Source organism: Misgurnus anguillicaudatus, chromosome 21, assembly GCF_027580225.2.
Source record: "Misgurnus anguillicaudatus chromosome 21, ASM2758022v2, whole genome shotgun sequence".
Lineage (NCBI taxonomy): Eukaryota > Metazoa > Chordata > Actinopteri > Cypriniformes > Cobitidae > Misgurnus > Misgurnus anguillicaudatus.
The window spans coordinates 443,357-468,549 of record NC_073357.2 but is presented as its reverse complement, the minus strand read 5'-3'; the positions used below and the strand labels follow the sequence as shown (position 1 = coordinate 468,549).

The window sequence follows — 25,193 nt, the reverse complement described above, 5'->3', positions numbered from 1 at the left end:
ACACTTTAGCCAACAACATTCATAATGCACAAAGCTACATTTACATGTAAGGATATTAGTGAGATTTATTTAATAATAACTAGTTATCAGTGTTTTAGTTTAGGTTTAAGGATTGGTGAGGTGGATACAGATTCTTGTGAAGGTTTCTGTGGTCTGAACAGCTGACAGTTCATTTCACCCGAGAGAAACTCAATGAGTAAATGTTTTTCAGTGGGATACGGATACAAGCTTCTGTCTTATAGTGTTTGCTGTTGAATTACACTACTAAACTTCAGCTCTTTCACAAAACACATTTGGATGTAATTCAGTGGTTTGGCTCTTCCAGGAGTTTCTTTAAGATGCTCTGCCATACAAAGACAATCTGGAGAATGGTGTGCTTTCAGTGTGCTTTGGGTTTAGGCAGAATTAAATGCATAAAACTAAATCCATGTAGACTTGTTTTCCAATGAGTTTAAAAAACAGCCAGCTATGGTTGCACATTGTACATTTTTTACAGCATTTTTTACATACAAAGACCTACTTTGTATCATATATTATAACAGTAAAATGTTATAACTGTAAATTTAACAGAACGATGTGTGCCAGACTTACTAAACAGATTAGTGTGAGAGGTTAATTTTAATAAATCACAGATGGAAGTGGACTTTTCTATTAATGAAAGAATCTGATTTCCATAACGCAATCTATCAAGAACAGGACAGATTTGAGTACGGTTTAAGTCTTGTTTATTTTAAGCATTTGACAAGCACAAAAGGCAGTAAATTGTGTTGTGTGATTTATTTAAACGCTCTCATCCTATAAATTTAGCGTTGAAGGGGAAACTCCTACAAATGCATATTGAATAACATCAGTCACAAAAACAACTGTGTCCAAGCTGATTTTTTACTGCGTGTCTTTAGTAAATCATGACGTTTTAAACGACTAAAAGGGTGTTGGAGCTGTTAGTGAATTTGGACCTTAATTTGATTGCTTTATTTTAACTATATTTTATGCTAGCATTTGTTAAATATAAAAAAACATGACTGTGAAATATATATTATTATACATAATTTAAAGGTTTTTATATTTGAAAACAGTTTTGATGATTTTTATATTATTCTTCAGATGAAGTTAAAGTCTTTTAGAATGCAAGCTGTTATAGATTCATGTTTGTATCAAACTAAAGATGAAAGATTAGTAAGTGTCAGTAAGAGAAGCAGTTCTTTGCAACACGGGTGGAGAGAAATTCTCTAAATGTCATTTTATGGTTCAAGAGTTTTAATTTGTGCTATACTGGAATTACTGGGAACGCCAAACCTGTTAAAGTGAAGATCAGGGATGTCTGCATACATTTGGCCTTGTTGTGAGCTCTTTAACCAGATTGTTTCTGTGTGCTGTTCTTACTGTTTCACTCGATCGGGTTTTGTAAAGGTTGTTTCTGGATGTATTGTAGTGTCTGTGTGTTTAAGTGTGTGTCTGTGTGTATTGACTATATGTGCATGGATGTCCATCGTGAACTGTGAGCAAAAAAACTCTCATAACATATCTTGTCTGTCGCACCTGTAGGTCATAGAGTTTGATGACGGCTCCGGCTCCGTGTTGAGAATCCAGCCGCTGCGGACGCCGCGTGATGAAGCCATTTACGAGTGCGTCGCCTCCAACAGTGTTGGGGAGACGAGCGCCACCACACGACTCACTGTTTTACGTGGTGAGTCTGCGGCGAAACACTGACCATAAAAGCGCTAACATTTGTTTTTCGTTGCCTTCCAGCTCTTGCAGGTATGTGTCGATCTTCTTTTGTCTGTATTGTTGTTTGCTTTCTGAAAATGTTTTTATTTGCCTTTGCTCAGCTTGCGGATGTTGACGTTTTAATAGTTGGCCAGCGCGGCAGATGTTTGCGTTGTGTATGAGTGGAAGTGACACGCTTGCCTTTTATTTGAAGAAAAGTCTGTCTGCGAGTGCTCTGTAAGGCCGGCGTGACCTTGGAGCGGGTGATTAATATTGTAATTAGCAGACGGGCTTTCCCGCTCGCTAGCTTCACCATCATCAATATAACTCTAATTTTATGCTACATTTACAACATTTCTCACAAAGTGGCCTTGTAAGGGCTTGTTGGACGTGCCAGAGCGTGTGTAGAAGATTTCACAAATGCCTAAAAGACATCACAGAGATTTTTAAATCCAAAACAAAACGGCGCTTATCCTCATCCCAGACTAAAGTGCATGTCTTAATTGAAAAACCTCTCGTACTGACGTATATCTGTGGCATTGTTTTGTCTCAAGATGCACATTGATATTGTTTTTTGTAAGATATATTGGTAAAAGCTACTTTAATGTCCTAATGTAACTAAGACCTAGTCCTGGATTAATCTAAACCCTGTCCTGGTAACTGCTCCAAAAGGTCTGACACTAAAGTCAAACTGAACATTTGTGTCGGTAGTAAAAACAACATTGAGCAGATGTTATATAACAACCTGCTGTGATGTTTTGACCTGAAGTGGAAGTAATAAGAATACAAATGTGATTTTCACCTACAAACATTATCATTATGTTTGCTCCTTTCCATCGTGTCGGGTCTCTCTTGCACTCTTAACCAACATAATCATGTAAACATCACTTGATATTTTGAGTTTTTTTGGACATATACTTAAAGGAGCATTTCACCTGTAGAAACATTAATCTTTATTGAAAGTGTGTCATATTTGTAGTCTTAATGTAACATACATTCCGAATTTGGTGGCTATTTGACCGAGAAAAGGGGTGTTTGTAGTCTCACGCCCTCAACAAAGATATTGGACTTCCTGCTTTCAATGATGCAAAATGATGATTTTTACATCATTGAAAGAAGTAAGTGCAACACTGAAATCTGTATTTTTCCTGTCTCAGCGGAAACTGAGAAAATGATGCATGACCATTTAAAAACATGACTGGGGTTCTAACCTTAATGCAAATGGGTGAAGTGTCCCTTTAAAAAAATCTTAGTTCATTTAACATTTGAGAATATAAAATTCATTAAACTAAAACATTCAAGTTAAAAGAACTGACAATTGTCAGTACATGTTGTGAGGATTAGCCTGAATATTTTGATTATTTTTCAAAGAATAAGAACTTTAACTTTAAGAACTTTTTGTTGTAAATTATCATTTTGTGAAGTCACCGTGCACATTTTGTTGTCCACATTATTGACAATGCATTTGTCAAAAACACAGTTTATGTAAAGAATCAAGTCTTCTCAATGATCAACTTATAGTCAGACATGAATTGTGTGTTATAACATCATTTATAACACTAAAAGTAATATAATTATAATGAATTAAAAATAGAAAAACCTAATTAACTGAGTGGAGATGTTGGACAGAACAACTGATATTAAACATTATTTAAAGGTAAATCAACTTAAAATAAAGTTGAATTGTATTGGAATTACTAGTAATATTAAGTTAAATGTACTCTTGTTTTAGTTCACATTACTTAGTGTGTGATTCAGTCTGGAAATGTTTCTGTTTTCAGCTCCAGTCTGATAAACCTGCAATACAAAAGCAAAGACACACAAACAAACTCTTTCAATGTTTGCAATACAACAACTACACATCCATGATTCTGCTTCTTTTCATTCACTTTTGTCTGATGACCTCACACTGTAAAATAATGTTGCTGTAGTTATGCAGCTGTTTGCCAGTAACTTACTGTAGATTTAAATTAATGTTATTTACTGACAACATTAAACATTAACAAGTATTTATCTTTACAGAATAAACTATAAAAAAAGCATTCTGGGAACCATAAATCCTCATCAACCTTTTTCTGTTTTTTCCTTCAGATTTTGTTTCCCAGAATGCTTTGCATGATGCTGATATTTTAGATGAATTCTTTAAAGATAAAGACTTTAAATGTTTAATGTTCAGTTCATCTAAAAACTGTTGCCAGTAAATAACATCCATTTAAATCTACAGTAAGTTACTGGTAAACGGCTGCAGTAATGCTGTCGTTTCTACAGACATTTTTACAGTGCACTTTTCTTATTTGATTTTGTAAAGCTGTGCAGTTGCATTGATCAGAAGTACATGCAGTCATTTTCTAATCTTAATCCAATCAGATGTCATTTCCAGTATGTTTGTCACACTGGGAAGGTCAAGCAAACGTATCTCGTGCACTTTCTCACCTTTATCAACTGTCTGCTTATTACGTAAGGAATAATTCATGAGGGGCCGTTAAAATAATGCACACACAAGGTGGTAATGCAAGTAATGGAGTTACTTATGGGGCGGTTTCCCAGACAGGGATTAGACTAGTCCTAGACTAAAATAAATGTAAGAGCTGTCCAAACTGAAAAAAATTAGCACTGATACATCTTAAAATTCATCAGTTTTACCTCAAAATCCACACAAGTAATGTTTTTAGTAAGGCATGTTTGTTAATAAAACTAAGGTCTAGTCCTGGCTTAAGCTAATCCCTGTCCGGGAAACCACCCCTAGTTTTTAATAATTCAACATATTATTCCTCTTATAGCACAGTTATCACAAACATTACTCTGATAGTTATTTTAAGACATTTGACAGCTCAGATGTGTGTTTATAGAAAAATAATCAACATTTCTCAACCAATCAGAATAAAGCATTCATCAGACCCGTGGTATAATTAAAGTTATGAGCAGAAAACCTTAAAGAAATGTTTGCTTATGAATACGAATGAATCAGGGTTACAGTAATTACAGCACGTTCAGTTATTGAGTATAAAGCTGACAGATATTCTTCTGCTGTGCGTCATACAGACTTTACATGACAGCGTGTGTTTGCTGGATTTCAGTCTGATGCACTTTTCATCTCATAAAAACCTCCGTCTGCATGATGCATTCTTTGCCAATTTGCTTCATGTCTTATTCATTAAGGCATCCACTGAACCGGGACCAGTGCATTTACTCCTTTCACATACTGGGAATTTCAAGCCGATATCTGCCAACAAGGTCACAGACACAATGCATCAAAGTAAACAAATCATATCAAACACAGCTATAAAATATAAATCTTTAATACCAGTTCACTTAAATATTAAACTCACACAAACCCAATTCAATTCCAAATGGATAAAAAGTCACAACACAGATTAAATGTTCAGCTTTATTCACAATAACAGTACAGTATGTCATATAATGAAAGTAAAACTGGATTGTAGATGATTTCATTCGTTTCATAACTGTGATCATTCATGAATATCTCTTCTGTGGTAAAACATTTATTTAATGTAGTATTGTAGCACACAATAACAGTACGTGTTGTGTGATTGAGGTAAAGACGGATCAAGTTTACTGTAAATTGGTGCACAAAAGAAAGAACGGTCAGAAATATGGCGTGAAGATGGTGTTTGATAGTCGTTGGGGAATCGGTGTGCATTAAAGCTCTGGATCACTAAAGAGTCCTCATTCAGTGTCTGACAGGACTGGAAAAGCTTTGAATGAGCCTCAGGAGGAACATTAGCGTCAGGATTTCACCTCCGGGAATAGAAGAACATCAGAGAGATGAAGTGAATTCATTTAGTTCAATGTGCTGTGAATGAATGTCCATCTGAATATCATCATTACTGACTCCTCTTGTGACGTTCGTCTTTATACAACCAGACACGTATTTGTTTACTCGGTTGAAACTGGCTTTTAAAGGACAGATTGATATCTAGCAATGAAAGCTTTCAGAAGTGCAGGGAAATGTTGAGGTCTGTTACAGTGTGAGTCTGATTGTCAGAGATGTGGAGAAGGGAAACGCTCTCTCTACATTCAGGCGTCTAGACAAAACCCGTTTTATGATAATGCACAAAAATCCCTGCCAAAGCCGGAACGCCGGACCCATTTTCTAAAAGCACTCGGAAATACATCAGTTTACTCCGCTGTGCTTTTGCTGCGACCGAATGTCTAATCTTCAGCAAACAGTCTCCGTCGGGCTGTCGCTCGGGAGGCCGTCGCTCGGGATCTCCAGGTACAATTTAAAGTCCTGACACAAAAACAAAGGCGGCGAAATCGCAGTCTCAGCGCTCTCGTGGCTTTTGAGCGAGCTGCGCTTCTGGTCTTGTTGTTTCGCATTGAGATGAACGCAGGAAGCCCAAGCCAGAAAAGCTAGCGGAGCACAATGAGCTTTAGTTTAGCGGCTCCGGCTTATAGGTGCCGAGACCCGAACGGCCCGGCGGAGCTTTCAGACGTTTCCGAGGGTCCTTTCACCGCGCCAGCGCTTTGGAAACGTGCTGACTTATCTCGTGACCCAGGTGAACTCTCCTTTGAGCTGAAAAATAGAAATGTAGAGAAAATTCAAGCGTGGGCTGAAACAGCACACAAAGCATTCTCGCCTTTGGAAGAAGTTTCCGGGGACCATGGTGCCGCACGACCCCCTCCTTCCGTTTTAAATTAGCGCAGATACCATTCATCACAGAAATGGAACAACAGATAATGACGAGTTATTTATTATCATAATTAAAGACGGAGCGAATGTGCTTAGACGTTATTGATCTGGCCTGCTGAAAATTCCCCTGTCAGTAATTAATGGAGCCGAGGGAACTTGTAATTGTACAGTATGCCTTAAAAAAAGAAAAAACTTGAGCTAAACATCGCAGTGTCCGCAGAGAAGATTGATGAAGTTGGTTGTGGGAGCGTAACGTTGTGCAGAGATGTTTAAACGCTGATAGATCGTGTGTGTTGGCAGAGGAGTGCACGCGCAGATATCGATCGACGCTTCATTAGCTTCTTCTCCGACAGCACCTGCTCGTGCTTTATTTATGTATTTCTTTCATGGATGAATTTGCTTCATGAACTCTGTCAACCCTCTCACGTTTCTTCTTCATTTGATATTTTATGCTCTATGAAATGTTGCTCGAGCGATTAAACAGACATGTGATTGACTACAAGAAGTAAATAAATGTTTTTGCAGAAATTTTCACATTAGTTTTGTCATGGTGCCAAATTCTGTTCCTAGGTGGCGCTAGATGTAACATTATTATTAGGGTGAATTAATCGTGACTCGTTCATTACACACAAGCGGTGCACATTGGTTGCCACGTTTTCCGTGTTAACATTTGCTCAGTGTTCGCTTAATACAATTTTGTGAAACGAAATCCTGTTCGTCACGTGATCTTTAGACGGAGGTGAACGTTTGAGCGAGGAGGTGCTAATGGTTTGGTGGGGGAGTGAAGAGCTCTTATCTGATGGCTTTGATGCTCTGCATATTGGAGTCATTTTCTGCTAGATGAAGCGGCCTCCTCCGGGTCGCCCTTAATTTAGCTAATGATGCTCTTGAGAGGAGAACCACTCCACGCCGCTGTGTAATTATGTCCAAATGCAGCGTTGCAGGGCAAAGTGCGAATGGGTGAAGGGCACGGTGCTGAACAAACTGTGACCGTAAACGTTTAACTGCGACATTAGAAGGAAGAGCGCTGCTTTTATGAGAAATCTGCAAATATAATATACCACATATATTTTACTCTTCTACATCTAGCACACAGGAAAGTGAGCGTATGTGTGTATATTTATCACTTTACTGTACAAACACATCAGCATTAATATTTCACACAATGCTGTCAAACATTTTAGTTTTATTTAGATATGCACACAAGATGTGATCACATAACAGTTCAATGTGATAATATTATATTTGATATACACACAAGCGACTGTACACATCTGTTTGGTGAAGTTGCAATGCAATCCAAACCATCACATTTAGTCAATTGAAAATGTGCAGACGTCCTGTTGAGTCTGTAAAGAGCCGTTTATAACCCCACCCACACAACTACAGCTGATTTATCCTGAAACACATCAAATGTGTTTAACACTCACTTACATAACACACACTCGCAGACACACAATGTTTTAATGATTAATGTGTAAGCCGTTCAGGTGTGAAGGAGATCTCACAAAATAAACCCACAAATGTCAGCAAAAGCTTCAGTGATGTGTGCTTTGATGTTTCTCTCTTCACCTCCACACATCTGCATTGACAATCAATCCCAGCAGATCAATCCAGAGCAATTGACTGAAATGAACTTTGTGTTTCTGGAGAATGAAAGATTACTCTGGATTTATAATCTCTCTGTCAACCTCATCAGCATTATCTGCAGTACCAGATTCATCTTTCATACTGTATATAGATTAGAAGATGTCTTCTCAAAGCAGAATCATGTTATTGGACGCTCTTAATACAGCTTAAAGCCTTCTGGTTTATATATTTACTCACACTGTAAAACCTGGAATAAGATGAAAGTCTGTCTCTGTTCACCCTACACAAACCCACTCCTTACACACGCACACACACACACACACACACAGCGAGTGTGTCACTGGTTGAGTTATTACCCATGATTCCTCGGTCAAAGGCCTTTAACACGGCTGTGATTTGAGTAACAGCTGTAGTGTTAAGAGAAGTAAATGAATCTGTTCACAGCTGATGAAGGTCAGATGTTGTCTCATTCATCTCAACACAAACTCGTATCCAAGCTGAAGTTTCGGGACAGACACACATCAGGAATCGTTCTCTCAATCCCTCCATGACTTCTTCACTGGGATGGGAATCCGATCTTTATTTTTTTATACATGTCTTGAGAATACTTTCAGTCTTGTTGAATAATGTAAGTGGTTGTGATATCCGTCGGTGTCATGTGTGAAGTTCAGTCTGGATTGGCTGTTGTCAGATCAGAGGCGATGAGGAGATGTTAATCAGTTTGACAGCGCAGACGATCAATAAGTGTTTACAGTCAAGGGCTTCACGGCCATCAGGAAACACATTCACATTTACTGTACACATACATGAAGAAATAATGATGTACGGCCATAACATCTGTCAGCGCTCACGACTGTCATGTGTTTCTCTAGCACAACTGATGTATGGATCACATGTGCTGCTTTTAAAGAAACCCTTCAGACAAAACCATCAAATCTTTAAGCTAAATAAATCATTTCTCTCAGTATATGTGCTGATGTAGTGCGTTTGCTAAAACCAGAACACAATCTTTACATTATTATATAGTTTTAGTCAGTACGCAGTTAAATGGATAGTTCAATGCTGATTTTCTCATCCTCATGTTGTTTAAATCTGTATGAATGAATACAATGATGGTAAGCACACAGCTGAATGTAAGCATCTTCTTCTAAAAAACCCATACGGGTTTATAACGACACGAGGATGAGAACATGAAGGCATAATTTTCATATTTAAGTCAGGTAGTCATGAAAGCATCCAGCGCAGCTCCTGAGAAACATGCCGACAGTTATAGACGCTGATGAAATCTGTGCTGGTGTTTCTGCCAACGGCCTGAGGTCGTCAATCCTGAACGGGTCAAATGTCTGACTCACCACCAGAGGAATGATGGATGAAAACTCTGAGTATCTGTATGAAGATTATACTGCGGCTGCAACGCGCTGATAAACACGCCGGTGGCCAGATTAGCTGCCTGTCATTTACGATGCGGCCGAATGTAAAAGATAACCTTTATTATCACAGAACAAGTGTCACATGAAGAAGAAGAAGAAGAAGAAAAGTGGAGGAAAGCGCAGACGTAGTTGTACTGCAGCTGAGCTCTCTTACACATTTTCACTTTATAACAAAAACACAATTAACTCTCAACCAAAACAACACAAGACATACACCAGAGAGGATCAGGTCAAATACAAACACATAGAGAGAAAGAAAGGCAAACACAAACTCTTATATCATTTTATCATACTGAGATATTTCATTTAGATTTCATACAAAATTTGCATCATTACAGAAGATATAGTTTTCCTTAAAGCAGATCTTAAAACTGACACCATTTTGGTCACACATGCTCTTGAAATTGAATTGATGTGACCTCAAAATATATTTTGGAGCATTTGTGTGAGTGCAACCTGTTTTATTTCTTTACGACACGTTTTGCTTATACTGTGAAATAATTACCGAACCAATGAAACTTTAAACAGATGACACTGAGTTTTGTGCTGTTTTCAGTTCATATTCAGAGCAGCTGTCAGAGTTCACAGTCAATTCATTGTTTCATTGAGAAATGCAATCATCAAATACATACTGACAACCCATCAAAATAAAAGTCTATTCAACGTAATAACGTTGACATAAAATATTATTATTGTATAGTAAAAACTACTCTTTAAATAATAAAAAGAATGATATATATATATATATATATATATATATATATATATATATATATATATATATATATATATATATATATATATATATATATATATATATATATATATATATATATATATATATATATATATATATATAATCACCATTTTAAAGATTTGTGCTTCCATTTTTAATTTAAACAAAGTTTTGTTATGCAGCAAAAAAAATAAAAATGCAATGTTTTGATAAAAATTAATTTGTTTTGTTTTGATTTGATTATTTTAGAAAAGAGAAATTATTACATTTTATTATTTCGGTTTATAAAATATGCTGTTTGATAAGTGAAATGTAATTAACCGTTAAAAAAAATGAAAAGTGAAAAATACAAAATCCAGAAAAGTTAAAACAGAAAAAATGGGAAAATAAAAAACGGAATTTAAAATAAAAGTGTAAAATAACATTAAATGTTTTTTATATGGCCACCATGAATCTGCTCCTAAATTATTGCTGGTGCTCCTAACTACCTACTAAAAAATTTCATCTAAAGCCCTGCCTTAAAGTAGGCATGGGTCGGTATAAGATTCTGGCGGTACGATAACCTTTAGCAAAAATACCACGGTTTCACGGTTTTGCAATTGCAACACTAAAATGTGTTATTTTCAAATGCCAGGTAAAAATAAAGCCTTTAAATTATAATATGCTTTCAAAAAATATATAATATTTTTGTAATTTATATTAAATGTAAACATCAAATCAATCAAATGACTAAATGATTTAAAGAATTTTGTATAAATACAGCTCATACCTTGGAGACGGGATCACAAAACATTTGAGTGCTTTTGAAACCTTGACTGTTTAAAACCTCGGTATACCTTGAAACCGGTAACCAGCCCATGCCTACCTTAAAGTCAAATTTATTATGAAGATATGAAGTCTGTATCATAACCTAAGCCTGTTGGTCTAGTTGAATTTTACTGGAAAACAATAAATGAGAAAAGATACACAATGTATTTTTTGTGTGTGTGTGTGTGTGTGTAAATTATTGCAATAATGTCAGTAGTGATGGATTTTTTCCTCATGTGTGTATTAGCAATGATATAATGATAAATATATATTCAATACATCCTCACAATCAATAAAGAGTTAAAAATGGCCAACTTTAAAGCATGATTATTGATTTACTATGACAGTCATTGAGTTTCTCTCTGTGATCAGTTGGCTCTCAGTATTGTATGGGTCCTTCATTAGAAAGAGTAGATCATCAGTTGTGTTTCTGCTCAATAACATCTCTTCTATTAAAGCTTCTTCCTCCTTTATCTGCTGCTTTCAGAGCAAGTAAATCCCAGATCAATATAGCATAAGCCCATCTCCGGGGAATCCAGGACGAATCCACAGACATCGAGTCCCGTCACAGTCCAGGAGAGAAAACGCTCCTCTGCCCTTTTGTAGCAGCCTGAAAAAACCAAAGCAAACTTATCTAGAAAGAAGCCAAGCAAACACAAACCCACCCTAACCGGCTCCGGCCCGCCGCCCGACACAAAAGCGCCAAAGGAAGCGGAAAATGCGGCAGGGATAGCCGTCATACTTGAAGGGTTTCCCGCTATTTGTCTCCGTTGGTAATCGGGCTTTTTCGGCGGGAGGGATGACCGCGGCACAAAGCATCTTTACGCCGGCTGACCTGTGACAGCGTCTCTAAGGAGATTGCGACCGCTCCAAACGTCCAACAAATATATCTTATTATGACCGGGGGGGGATTTTTCACAGAGAATAACTTCATCCGGTGTCTGCAGAAGCAAAGCTCAATCTAATGTGTGTGTCATTGGAAATCAAGAGAAGGCGACGGCCATCGGCTCTGAACCGAATGCCGTTAACTGGCCGCGGGTCTCTTAAAGTGATAATAACGCTGCAAACGCTTAAAGCAAGAAAAAACAAACACAATCTCGCTGGCAGCGTTTCTGCAGATAAACGTGAGCATCAATTACACTGCGGCGCACTCGTGTGTTTGTGTGTATTAGCTCAGAATCGACCTCCTCTGGCTTCTCTCGTCGTCAGTTAAACAAACCCTGCTAACTTCAGCGGGTAAACAGTAACTAATCACAATTGAATGTTAGCTCGGTCCACAGAGACTCAATTAGCTTTATTTAATTAGCGCGTCCTCCCAAGGAGAGTGTTAGCCCTTTTTTCCTCTGCTGTAATGAGATGAATATGTTATCCACTGCACACCGCGCCGCCTTACACTTATCACAGACCGGATAGTGCGATACCAGAGTCGTTTATACCATGAATATATATCCTCAGGGGATGCTACGTAAGATAAAGGGATCGCTACAGATCAGACAGGACTCGTGTGAGATGGGATCATTGGATTGGGTTTGTGCTTGATGACCTGAACATCATTAATGTGGGTAAATGGTCACCGGGGGGGTTCTGTTCACAGGGCATTATCCTGCACCCGCTGACAAGAGAAATATACTGTACTCCGGTGTATAATCACACTTCAGGTGAACGCTTTTGCCCTTCATCTTAAAGTCTTTTGCCCCTCTGCGTGCTAAATGCCATTCTAGATATTATGAAAAGAAATGATGTCATGCGTTTCTAACTTTTAATTTTCCCAGTCGTATTCTGTTCTTAAATCTAAATCTCTTTCTGACTCGGTGTCCTCTGTGAGTTATTTCACTTCAGATCAAATCAATCATTTCTGCTTTCAGATGTTTCCGTCAATGATTACGTTCATGTTGAGAGCAGAAATGAAATAACAATAAACAGCGGTGATGTGCTGACCGTCGAGGAGCATCGATGCCGCTGATGTTTAAATCCTGAGCAGATTTATCAGTGAAAATACTGAAAGCTTTCTGTAAAGTCAAGAGGATAAATGATACAATGTGTACTGTAGAAAAAACATTATGTCTATACACACACACAATCTATATAGGGTATGTTTGTGTGCGTGCATGTGTGTGTGATTTGTAATGTGTTTTTAAATCTGTGTGAGGTTATCCTTTTGGATTTTTTTAAGATGGCTCATATAGTGGAATAATTTGATGAAAATGTTTTGAATCTTTCGTATGGCATCCCGTGGCACAATGATTTCCTATTAAATGAATCTCGTGAGAATTGTCTGGCTCATATTTCACCTTAAAATCAATAGAAAGAACAAACTGAATTTTAATTTGAAATATAATACATTAAGTTTAATGGTAATTACAGTCCTCTTCACAGTTGTCTTTATGATGGTTGAAAGAAAATAAATACTTTCATTATTCTACGTTAATAAAAGTTTTAAGAAATATTGTCTTTTTGCAAAATAGAAGAAGATTTTTCAAAAGATTTACAAAATGAAATGTTCAGTGCATTGAATCTGAAAATAAAAAATCATCTGAGCGCAGAAGTCCATATTAAGGGTCAGATTTACTAAACGGGGCAAATTAGCGTAAGAGCGCATAAAAAGTGCAGATAGGAGTGGTAATATCTGCGTGTTATTTACTAAAAAGGCACAAATTAAATAATACAATCGCAACAGCAGATTTCCATAATGATCAACACAATCTACTAACAAAAGCACAAATTAGTTTAGGGTCATAAATAATCAGAGCTGATGAGGTGCAGGTGATCTACTAACACCTGATGAGCTTGAGTTCAGCACCACAAACATCACAACTAATGAAGCCATACGACACTGAAAACAACTGAAGGACAAAAAGATGAAGATTTTAAAACAGCTGCTATTGTGTGACTTCTCCTTGTGACTCCTCTTTTATTTCCTCCAACAAATAAAAAATAACATGGCTTGGCAAACAATATTTTATAATAAGATGTTCCTCTGGCATTACAAATAAACATTGATTTGTTAAAAAATCCTCTGCCTTGTACCAGACGCTCTCTGATCTCTGACAAGCCTTCTGTCAGCAACAATTGCAGTCATTTCAAGTACAAAATGATTTAAGACATGCTTTTTTCTGCGTTAAGTAATGGCACAAATACCAGTAATATCACACGCGCAAACCTTAGTAAATGGCCAAAATGATGGTTTGTGCTGGCACAAGCTGTTAGTAAATCTGGCCCACAATCTGCATCTGCAGTCTTTTACTAAAAATATCCCGAGGAAAGACCTTCCCGTAAGAGAGAATAGCAAAGGACAAACATATTGGGCTGAATTTAGAGGGTTTTCATCACTTGAGCGAAACAGCCGAGACCAAAGATCGATTTCTCTCAGCTGAACAAACTTATAATCTCACAGGCACATTTTGATTTCTAACAATGCAGGAGTGTGAAAGGCATCGATTTCCCCGCCGGATGATTGTCATGTTAGATAATTATTAGCTGCATTGCCTCGCTTTCACTAAAAATCACCACAACAGGCCGTATTACTAAGAGTTTGACTCAAATGTTGACCTTGCCATTGCTTTAAAGACTCACAAATACACAATTAGAGTTGTGCTGAGCTCTGAATAAATGTGGCATTATTTATTTTCATGACTTTCCATTCTTCTCTCTAGATAAAATAATTCATCAAATAATAGTTCAGGTGCGCGTCCTGTCAAATGAAATGAAGCAGTATTAGATACATTACTAAACTGATCCATCACATTAAAACTATCTGAAGCTCTTTCTATCCCTGTACGTTTAGGAAAGATGAGCGACGTGTACGTTTAACTGCTGAATGTTTGCAGTACTTTTAAGCAGACAATGTAGATGAGCTAAAATTAGACATCCACAGCTGAAGGTCACAGGAGGATTTGCAGAAAGAATACAATCACGTTCTTACAGGATCTACAAACCAATCTTTATCTTTCAAATGTCATTCTTGGTGAAAAGTATCATTTGAAAATGGTTTTGTGTAGAAGTATTATGTGAGATCATTGAATGAGATGTTCAGTTTGAGATACATTAGCATAAATGAAGCACATGTTGACATCTTCACATTGAATCTAATGATATCAGAGACAATGAGAAGCGTTTCATTGCTATAATCACAGGCTTTAGTCACTGTTGTTTAGACAGAGTTATTATTCACTGTCTGTCAGACATTCATTCAAATCCTGGAAACACGGGCCAAAAAATGTCAAAATATGAGCTGAAAGTGTGAAATAATCCAGCAGCTACATCTCTCTGTAACGCTACTCTAGTTTAACCTCTATGTCAGTAAAAGTGTGTTTTTATCCTATAAAATAGCCATTGTCAATCTTTTACAAAGCAGAAAAGTCGTTTTTTAAATGTTAATGTGCTGAAGATGACAAAAAGAAAAATATGGTCTGAAGATGATATTGAAGAAAGATCAAATGTAAATTAAGATAAAGGTGAATTCTGTAGAAATGTAATAAATATAAAAGATGGCAATGTAGTGGACTATTAGTCTTATATTCCTATCTATACCAGTTTATTGTAACATGTTATTATTATTATTATTATGGGTTATCAGTACAGTTGTGGTTACACCCTGTCTGAAGATCCTCTACATGAGATTTTACATACAGTAAATAAATGGTAAAACTGACACATGATGTTGTTTTTGTTTCATTGCTGTGTTCAAGACACCTGAATCCACTCCTTTAATCGCGATTAATCGCATACAAAAGAAAAGGGATTTTTTGCATAATATATGAGTTTGTACTGTGTGTAATTATTATAAATGCACACACATTCATGTATGCATTTAAGAAACACATTTACATGTGTATATATATTTATTTATATTTTTATATATTCTATTTGATATATAAATAATAATAAAAAAATTGTGTGTGTGTGTGTGTGTGTGTGTGTATATATATAATAATTACACACAGTACACACTCATACCTTATGCACTTTTATTTTGTATGAGATTAATCTTTGCCCAGTACTAATCATTTTACATTCATTTGCTGTCATTAATAAGAGAAAATGCACCCAAAAGTCTAGAGCTGCCTAACAATTAGTCGCAACAAATCATTTGCAGAATAAGTTTTTGTTTACATAATGTATGTGTGTGTATTGTGTGTATAATAATTACCTGTATATAAACACACACACAAATGTATAATTTTTTTAAGAAGAAAATCTATTTATATATATGTATAAAACAAATTATATATATATATATATATATATATATATATATATATATATATATATATATACTGTTAATATAAACATGTGTATATACACATATTTTTATAAAATATTTTCTAAATATATACGTGTGTGTGTGCGTGTGTGTGTGTGTGTGTGTGTGTGCGTGCGTGCGTGCGTGCGTGTGTGTGTGTACTCTGGGTTTGGGTTAATATTCTGAGCCCTCCCCTTGGACATCACGCCAAACATCTCATTCCCTATTGATTACATGTTAATGTGAACTTGTGAAAGCACATCTGGTGATGGTACGGAGCAATCGCACTAGTCAAAAGAGCCAGGGCTTTGGGGGTAAACGTTACCAGCACGGTTTGTTTTGGATAGTGTGAGTTTGAAATGTCACGGACAGAAACTGAAAAACCTTTTTTTTCCTCTTTGCAAGGTTTAAAAAGCAATAAGATTCCTCCGTCATTTGATTGGCACATGTGTTTGTGTTTCAGAGGATCAGCTGCCCGCAGGTTTTCCCACCATAGACATGGGCCCTCAGTTAAAGGTGGTGGAACGGACTCGGACCGCCACCATGCTGTGCGCAGCCAGCGGTAATCCCGATCCTGACATCTCCTGGTTCAAAGACTTCCTCCCCGTCAACACCAGTAACAACAACGGACGAATCAAACAGCTGCGATCAGGTAATGTGGTTTTCATCACGAGCTCTAGCCGAACCAGAACCAGAGCGACGCCACGCGAGTTCTTTCTGTCTGTTTAAGTTCATCTTCTTTCTCATGGAGCTCTTTTGGTTTTCCTGTAGGAAACGACATCGTCCTCTACGTTCCCTCTGTGTGTGTGTGTGTGTGTGTGTGCGTGACGTGTCTTGTGCTCCTGTCTGTTTAATTTATTACCCATGATTCACTGCTCTCACTGCATTTTTGAGCGGCTTTAATTGGGCTTTACTTTGGTTTCCATTCGAACACCTTTGGTAGCAGCGGAACCATGAATAATAAATCGATGAATGTGGTTTTTCTTTTCCTCCTTTAAGATGAAGATTTGGCTCATTCGGTGCTAGCAAAAGAATCATCAAAGTCGTTTTGCTGTATTGTTGATTGGCGCAAATAGCAAGCGCTGCACACAGCGTATGAACCAAAACTAAACCGAACCCTGGTGACGTCAGTCCCTGTGTGTCTTACTTCTGTTTTGTGTTTGCCAAAACTTGTCCAACACGTTGGTGATTCTTTTCCGACGAATTGTGCGGCGCAGTAAAGTTTGAGATGTTGTCGCCTCTCTGCTTCGCTTCTCTCTGCTTGTTGTTTCTTCTCGTAATGGTATTTAATCACAACGTGTTCAGTTGAATAGCGTCGATATGTTTCGGGCTAGTTGTCGATGGTAGATAATCTCAGATCCGATCTGTCTTCCCCGAGCTCTTCCCCCGTCCTGTTTTGATTTCTCTATGATTTCTCTCTTAACCCTTGTGACGAATGTACGCAACTGATTCTCCTGTGCAATAGAGTCATTTAAGTGTTTGACCAAAAGAACCGTACAGGAATATATAATGATATTTTCTATGCTGTTTCTCTTCTCTCCGTTTTGTAATTCTCCAGAGTCCTTTGGTAAGTTTGTAGTACTAAACAGCACACATGTCTCCCACTAATGTTTCTCAAACTACTGTTAAAATGCATGGCATGCATTTTACTAACGGTGTCGATAAAGCGGCACACAGCACACACTAGTTTAACCACACGGGCGCCCGACAGAAAAAGGTCCGGGGCGCCCAAACCGCCCACCCCCCCCACTCACAACACTGACATCACAGAAATCATTCCCTTTGAAGTCTCTCTCACAGTAGATCTCTCAGTGTCCCTTGTGCTATTTTGTATCCACTGTTAAAGTTGCTGTGTGACTTCTCAAGTGACCAATGCCTTTTCCACTAGAGGAAGTCTTTCCTGTGATTCTTATATATTGATTGATATACAGTACAGTACACACACACACAGTGTAAGAAAGCAAAGCAAAGCTAATTTGATTCTTCTTCCAAAGCGGCCAGCCTCTCTTCTCGTACTAACGATTCTTCTTTCTTAATCTTATTTGCATTCATATAATCCACCCAGGTGGTACACCGATCAGAGGTAAGAGTGCTCAACTCAAGTTCACAGAATGAACAAATGAATTCATTCTTGCTGTCCTTTCATCTGTCTCCTGTCATTCACCATCATATCTCTATCTCTCTCTCTCGCTCTCTCTCTCTTTCACTTTCACTTCGTGTCCGTTCTGTTCCCTTCATTCATTCATTCATCCATCCTGCATCATCTTTTGCCTAAACGCTTTTTCTTTACTTTGATTTTCTTTCTTTCAGTTATAAAAAAAAAAAACGTTTTTTTTGCGATATGCTTACTGCAGCCCAAAGAAGCATATCCTATGCGTGTGGTTTTTTTTCTATTTCATTTTCTTTTTGGCCATAGCAAACCATGTGTCCCTTTTTTCGTCCAACTTAAACAGCCAAACATTTTTCCCCCCTTAGCTGTTCTTGTTCGGCACGCACATGAGCCCAGACGTCGGAGACCGAAGACTCTCTGTCGCCATTTTTCCCCCCAAAAAAACATCTTTCTATCTTTACAAACTTCTTTATTTTTTTAAACTCTTCATCTGCTTTCCTCTTCCTGTAACCTTCTCAAAACCAACTCAAAAAAAGCCCAACAACTACTTTTTTGATAAAGTTTCTACGGTGCTTTTTTCCTTCTACCACCTATTTTTCCTTCTTGCTTCTTCTTGGGTTGAAGGCTGTTTTTGACGTTTTTATTTTGTCATTCTTCAGGGTTGGGGAAAAGCTAAGCGTGAGTCTGGCAGAGGCGACCGAGACGGCCGTTTTGTGTGTCAAACGTTTTTGTCGAGCGAGCCGCGGCCGGGGTTCGATGCTTTGTAAAAAAAAAAACGAAATCCACTTTTTCCCCTGGGTCATGTGACACCACACTGCTGATCCCATTGGTGGATTTTTATGGGTGTCATCATTAGCTTTACCGAAGCTATGGCAGTGATTGGGTTTTTCTTGTCGGCAAAAGCCGTTTTGAATTTTGAGCTCTAATACAAATGCATTTTATTTTTCAGCTAAGGGTTGTCGAAAGGTTGTAAGTTGTGCTGACACACATTTCTTCTTCTTTGAAAGAATTGCATGTGATAGAGGGTTATGCACTGGTAACGCTCATTCTCCCAACAGATTTTTTTTGATGATTCAAGCAGCATTTTTTCTGAAAAGCTTTTTGAGACGTGCTGCGATTTTTCTCCTTTTTTTAAAAAAAAGAAAACGCTTGAAATCGTTGGCCATTTTACTGATCTGGATGATTTGGAATGAATTTCTGACAAAGTTTATTATCCAAATTTCTTTTGACTTGTTCTCTTCCCCCTTTTTATGCTGCTTTCGTATACTGTAAACCTTTTTTTCTTTGAGTCATATGCTGCACTATTGCAGTTTTCACTCATTGTCATAATGAACAGTCCTGTGAGATGTGTAATAATAATATTGCAGGGCTGCCTCCTCCCCACACCTCTATAGATCTTACCAATAATAATCCATCATTATGATTATGATTATGATTATTACAGTAGTACGATTGAAATCAGCCTTACGATTAAGTGCCTTTAGAGAAACCCTGCAACATGTATTTTGTACTGTTTGTTTCCTCACCATTAATGTGCTTGTACAATGTCAAAGAGACGATTAACCATGTGAAGTTTTTTCCAGCCGTTTAACCCTGCTAAATGTCTACTGCGGTGTTATTCTGCACGCTGCCAAGCGGTTTTCGGGCCGGATACAACACGGAATTACTCCGTTCCTGACCCAATCATAATATGCATTTATAATGGCGAATCCAGCGTGAAATCCATCTTTAGTGCTGAAATTGCTTTCCCGTGATGCATCGGGCCCGGAGAATGAGACACCGCATTAGACATTTGAAGGGGAAACGTTTCCAGCTTCCAGGAGCTTAGCTTGCATAAACTATTAAAGTCCATATGAACCTCTCTCTTACTGTGGACCATGCCTGCAAACGTGCTAAACTTCAGCATAGTCAGTACTGTACGTTTAACCTCACCCGTACGGGGATGTAAAGTTAGGAAAGACTAGCGTGTGGTTAAGGGAAAGGCTTTTGCTTTTATTAGAACGATGCTGAGATTTCTTTTGCGTCTTTTGTCCTGCTGTACAGGAGCGCTGCAGATCGAATCCAGCGAGGAATCGGATCAAGGGAAGTACGAATGTGTCGCGACCAACAACGACGGCACGCGTTACTCTGCACCCGCTAACCTGTATGTCAGAGGTAGGAACGAGCTAAACGCTGAAGAAATATAAACAATATCTGAAATAAATCTAAGGTTATGTAGGATATGCTTGTTTCATGTGTTTAACTTGATTGAATCTTTTATTGACTTGCTTGCTGTGTGTATTTGACCCTACAGCTAACAGGAATGATAGATTGACTTTCATCAGAAAACATTGATTTGACCGTGTTCATTGATTTTACACTAATGTATATGCCTACAGTATGTAGTTTTTATTCAATTCTTGCAATTTGTTAAACGACATTTTTCAATGCAAAATAGAAACACAACATCTGTCATGTAGATTTCTGGGTGATGCTTCAGTTAAGGGAAACTTTTCTCTACACAATGATTATAAAAACATCACTAAAACGCTTTCTAGGGTTAAAGGTGACTCTTGTTTGTGGGATGTTTTTTGAGGAAGGTAGATGTGATTTTTTATTTAATGTTTGAAATGTATGTGTGCATTATGCATTTTTACAGAAATACGGTAGAGTTTAAAATAATAATAAGCATCAATATAGTGAAAATAGACAAATACAGACTGATCTGAGAGCAGCTTTATTAGGTGATATTACTAAATCCATTATTATTTATGAATTTGATAGCGTCACACATTCACTGGAATAGAAAGTATAGCATACACAGAAAAAAAACTAAATATAATTAATTTCATTTTAATTTTTTATTACGTTTAAGTAAAGTAAATTTTATCATTATTATTATTATTATTTAGTTAAAAAAACAAGAATTAAATTCAAGAGTTTACTCTCTTTTTATTTGGTTAAATCTACTAAGGCACATAACTTAACATTTTTTTTACAATGTAGTGTGAATGTTTCATTGTTGAAGATTTCAAGTGTTTAAGTCGGGGCTGTTCATTTCTGCTCGTGAAGAGTTTAACTCCAACCCTTAAAACAACACCTAAAGAAACTGATGAAAGTTTACAGGACTAAACTCTGTAGGCCTTCTGGACCAGATAGTAACCCTCACTGAAGAATCACCCATATGAATAAAATGTGTATTTTTAATCATGTAAGCAGCTTAAAGTCAACATGAAACAACATTTACAACCATTAGACTTTATATTTTTGAATATTCATCAAGGTGGATGAAATGAAATGTGTGTAACATCACAAGGGTCGGGTTCATGTTGACTTTAAACATCTTATATATTGTGCACAGTCAGTTTCATTTATTTTTAGAGGCGAACACTTAAAATACAAGACCCCAGTCATGTGCTTTACATGTAAAATAAATGAAAGGTTGATCAGTGTGTGTCACCGTATGGGAAAGCAACACTACCTAACCACATAATGATTGGTAATGGCATGTAAAGCTCATAACTGGACCTGTCTCATATAGTCAGCAGATTAAGGCAGTAAAATCTAGCGTGCTTTTCTTCTTCTAGACATTGAGTCTCTAGCAGCAATTCTCTGGCCTGTTTTACTCTCTCTGTGTTTCCCTTGTTTTTTCTCCTCGTTTCATTTTGTTTCCGCATCAATTCCCTCACCTCCCTCAGAGCTGCGAGAAGGTTGGTGTGTTTTTTCTTCATAACCATCTTTAAAGTAAGACAAGTGCGTTAGAAAGGCTAGTGACGATACCCCAGAGTACCCATCCAAATAAATGTAGCTGCATTTGCGTGTCTATGAATCTGCTTTTGGTTCCCTATGTTTTATGTTTTGGACGTCCAGAGTTTTATGATCATGAACCCTTTGTCGTGTCCTGAACGAATGACCCTGTTCTTCTCTACTGCTTGACCAAAGAATGGTGCATGTCAGTCCCGTTGTGCCTCGCTTGTTGGGGGCTTGCATGGAAGATCGATCTTGTCAGAGTCGTCCGTCGTCACCCAGATGTCAGCGTTACTGCTTCGTTACTTCGTCCCACGGCGTGTCGAAACCTACTTCGGCGCGCTGACCGTAGAGAAAGGTTTGCGTGGCTCAGACCGTGAGATCAGACATTTTCTCGAACATCTCTTTCCATTTAATGAGCCGCTAATAAAGGAAGATTGAAGCGTGTAGTGCATCGTTCTCCAGACCCGACCAATGTAACAATTTTCAGATGAAAAGGAAAACATCATGTCTCCTGCAACCACGTTTCAATTGAAAATTAATTGCGATAGGATTGAAAATGTGTTCTCGATAATTAGACATTTCATCTCCGGAGAGGCGCGACATCTCCAGTCGAATGCACACCATCAGTCGCTTGCTCTTTCTTGTACCTTTGTTTCTAGCGGGGGGTTATAAGAAAATCTAACGTTTCATCAGACGTCACGTAAGTCCCCCCCCATTTATATTTGAGTCACTTTGGTGAATAAGCTGCAGTTTCGCTTAACTAAACTCTTGACCATCAGCATAAAATCTGCTCCACTTGGCAGCTATTCTTGCCAAATAGCCACCTACTTTAGATGCGACATATAAACGACCAATCACACTTCACCATTTTACAAGACATTAATACAAAGGGAATAAACAATTAATTTTTTTTTGCTGCTAACTTACTGCACGTTGTAGTAGCTGATGGACACGGCAACGCCAGCCAATCAGAGCTTCTGAAAACTCTTAGCGTGTTATACATTAGACGTGCTGTCTAAGGGTGAGACGATGGAAGCAGTATCTCTGACATCACATTAGTTATTTTGGACGGTGACCCCCCCCCCCCCAACTGTCCCATAAGCCCTCTGACATGCTTTTATACTGGCACACAGTATTTCCCTCTCTCTCTCTTTCTGTCTGTCTCTGTTTCTTGGCAACTCCTGCTTTTAATAGCTCTGTTGATTTCCTGTAATCTGATAATCTGACTCTCGTCTCGTCTTCTGTCCTCTGTGATTCTCAATCACGGTTTCCCTGTGGAACGAGCGATGTGCTTGTTTGCATGGCACAGTTTCAGGAATGCCCCCTCACCCTCCATTTGCACTGAGGATTTCTCTTGTAATCATCTATTCATTTGTTTACATTCTCATTTTGAATCAGTTTCACGTTTCTTCATTGTCATAATGTTTTTACTCACAGTTACGCCACCGTTTCTGTCGCACCTTATGTCCACTGTTTGAATGGCAGGTGCAGACGGTCACAGCCGGTTCCTACCCGCTTCGTATTGTTAGTTTAACGGCGGTCCTCTAGCTGGCCGTCGGCCGGTGTGTGATGATGTGATGATGTGATGATCCTCCACATTCCTTCACATCAACTGGAAGAGAACGCAGCATCGTAGTTGTACAAGCAGTCAACTCCCGCATGCTGTGTCCCTCCAGTTTCCTCGTGTCTTGACACGTCTGTCACACGTGGATCACCTGTGCATGGTGTCTGTGCAAATGTCCGGGTCTGCAGTAACTCCATTAGGAGTAAAACCACCCCCTGTCTACTAGTGCTGTCAAACCATTAATCGCATACAAAATAAACCTTTGAATTTGTATAATATATGCATGTGTACTGTGTAATTATTATATATGTATAAATACACACACATATATATTTATATTATATAATATCATTTATATGTATATACAAAATAATTGCACACGGTACACACAAACACAAACTATTTTGTATGCAATTAATCGCAATTAATCGTTTGACAGCACCTGTGTAAATCTATTACATCAATGTAACGAATAAATCCATCAGGTCTTTGTGTGCTATTTCTATGTCAGTTACTCACTGTCGTTGTTAAATATTTCTGAATGTTCCCTCTCATTGTGTCTCTATGGGATGTTACCAGCGCTTATGTTCTTTTACAGTGAGGCGGGTTCCGCCCCGATTCTCCATTCCCCCGACGGACAATGAAATCATGCCTGGGGGAAGCGTAAACATTACCTGCGTGGCCGTCGGGTCACCCATGCCCTACGTCAAATGGATGCTGGGCTCAGAAGATTTGACCCCGGAGGATGACATGCCCATCGGGCGAAACGTTCTGGAACTCACCGACGTCCGACAGTCGGCCAACTACACGTGTGTCGCCATGTCAACGCTGGGCGTTATAGAGGCGGTCGCACAAATCACAGTCAAAGGTGAGAATCTGACCGATAACACCATGTTTAACATTCCAGCCTCTGTTGAGCTCTTATATCACCGCTGCCCAAACCTTCTGACTCTACCAGCTTTCCATGAAGAGGGAACAAAACAAAGTCTTAAATATGCCTAAAGAATAATATTATAATATAAAGAATAGAGTGTTGCGGATTTTTTTATGAGGTTTTGCAGCAGTTACCTTATTTTAGGGCCTGTTTCTAGATCATATTTTAAATGCAATCGTTTTGTGTTTGAGTTTGTTTTTGTCTGGAAAAAGTAAAATCACAGTTACCTACAGTGCATTCAGTAAGTAAAAAGCATAATTACCATTATTTTGGTAAAAAAATCATAATACCGATTATTTGGGTAAGAATCATAATTCGATTAGTTGGGTAAGAATCATAATCCCAATTATTTGGGTAAGAATCATAATACCGATTATTTGGGTAAGAATCATAATACCGATTAGTTGGGTAAGAATCATAATCCCAATTATTTGGGTAAGAATCATAATACCGATTATTTGGCTAAGAATCATAATACCGATTAGTTGGGTAAGAATCAAAATCCCAATTATTTGGGTAAGAATCATAATACCGATTATTTGGGTAAGAATCATAATACCGATTAATTGGGTAAGAATCATGTTCATGGTTATTTGGTAAAAAAAAATCATAATCTCGATTATTTGGTAAAAAGTCATAATCCGGGTTATTTTGGTAAGAATCATAATACCGATTATTTGGGTAAGAATC

The 25,193-nt window shown here is 37.8% G+C and overlaps 1 protein-coding gene across 40 annotated transcripts in view; it reads left to right on the top strand.

Annotated features, from left to right (window-relative positions):
* The window catches only part of ptprda (protein tyrosine phosphatase receptor type Da), a 108,559-nt gene that overhangs the window by 43,077 nt on the left and 40,289 nt on the right, over window positions 1–25,193 (top strand). For 18 of the 40 annotated variants that reach the window (XM_073859133.1, XM_073859130.1, XM_073859128.1 and 15 more), the window contains exons 4-10: window positions 1,546–1,687; window positions 16,630–16,818; window positions 17,725–17,733; window positions 18,232–18,249; window positions 20,320–20,430; window positions 21,954–21,965; window positions 24,168–24,437. In XM_073859133.1, the coding sequence (XP_073715234.1) occupies window positions 1,546–1,687; window positions 16,630–16,818; window positions 17,725–17,733; window positions 18,232–18,249; window positions 20,320–20,430; window positions 21,954–21,965; window positions 24,168–24,437 (751 nt within the window). The remainder of the gene's footprint in view (window positions 1–1,545; window positions 1,688–16,629; window positions 16,819–17,724; window positions 17,734–18,231; window positions 18,250–20,319; window positions 20,431–21,953; window positions 21,966–24,167; window positions 24,438–25,193) is intronic. The other 22 variants (XM_073859136.1, XM_073859148.1, XM_073859131.1 and 19 more) reach the window with 6 other exon arrangements.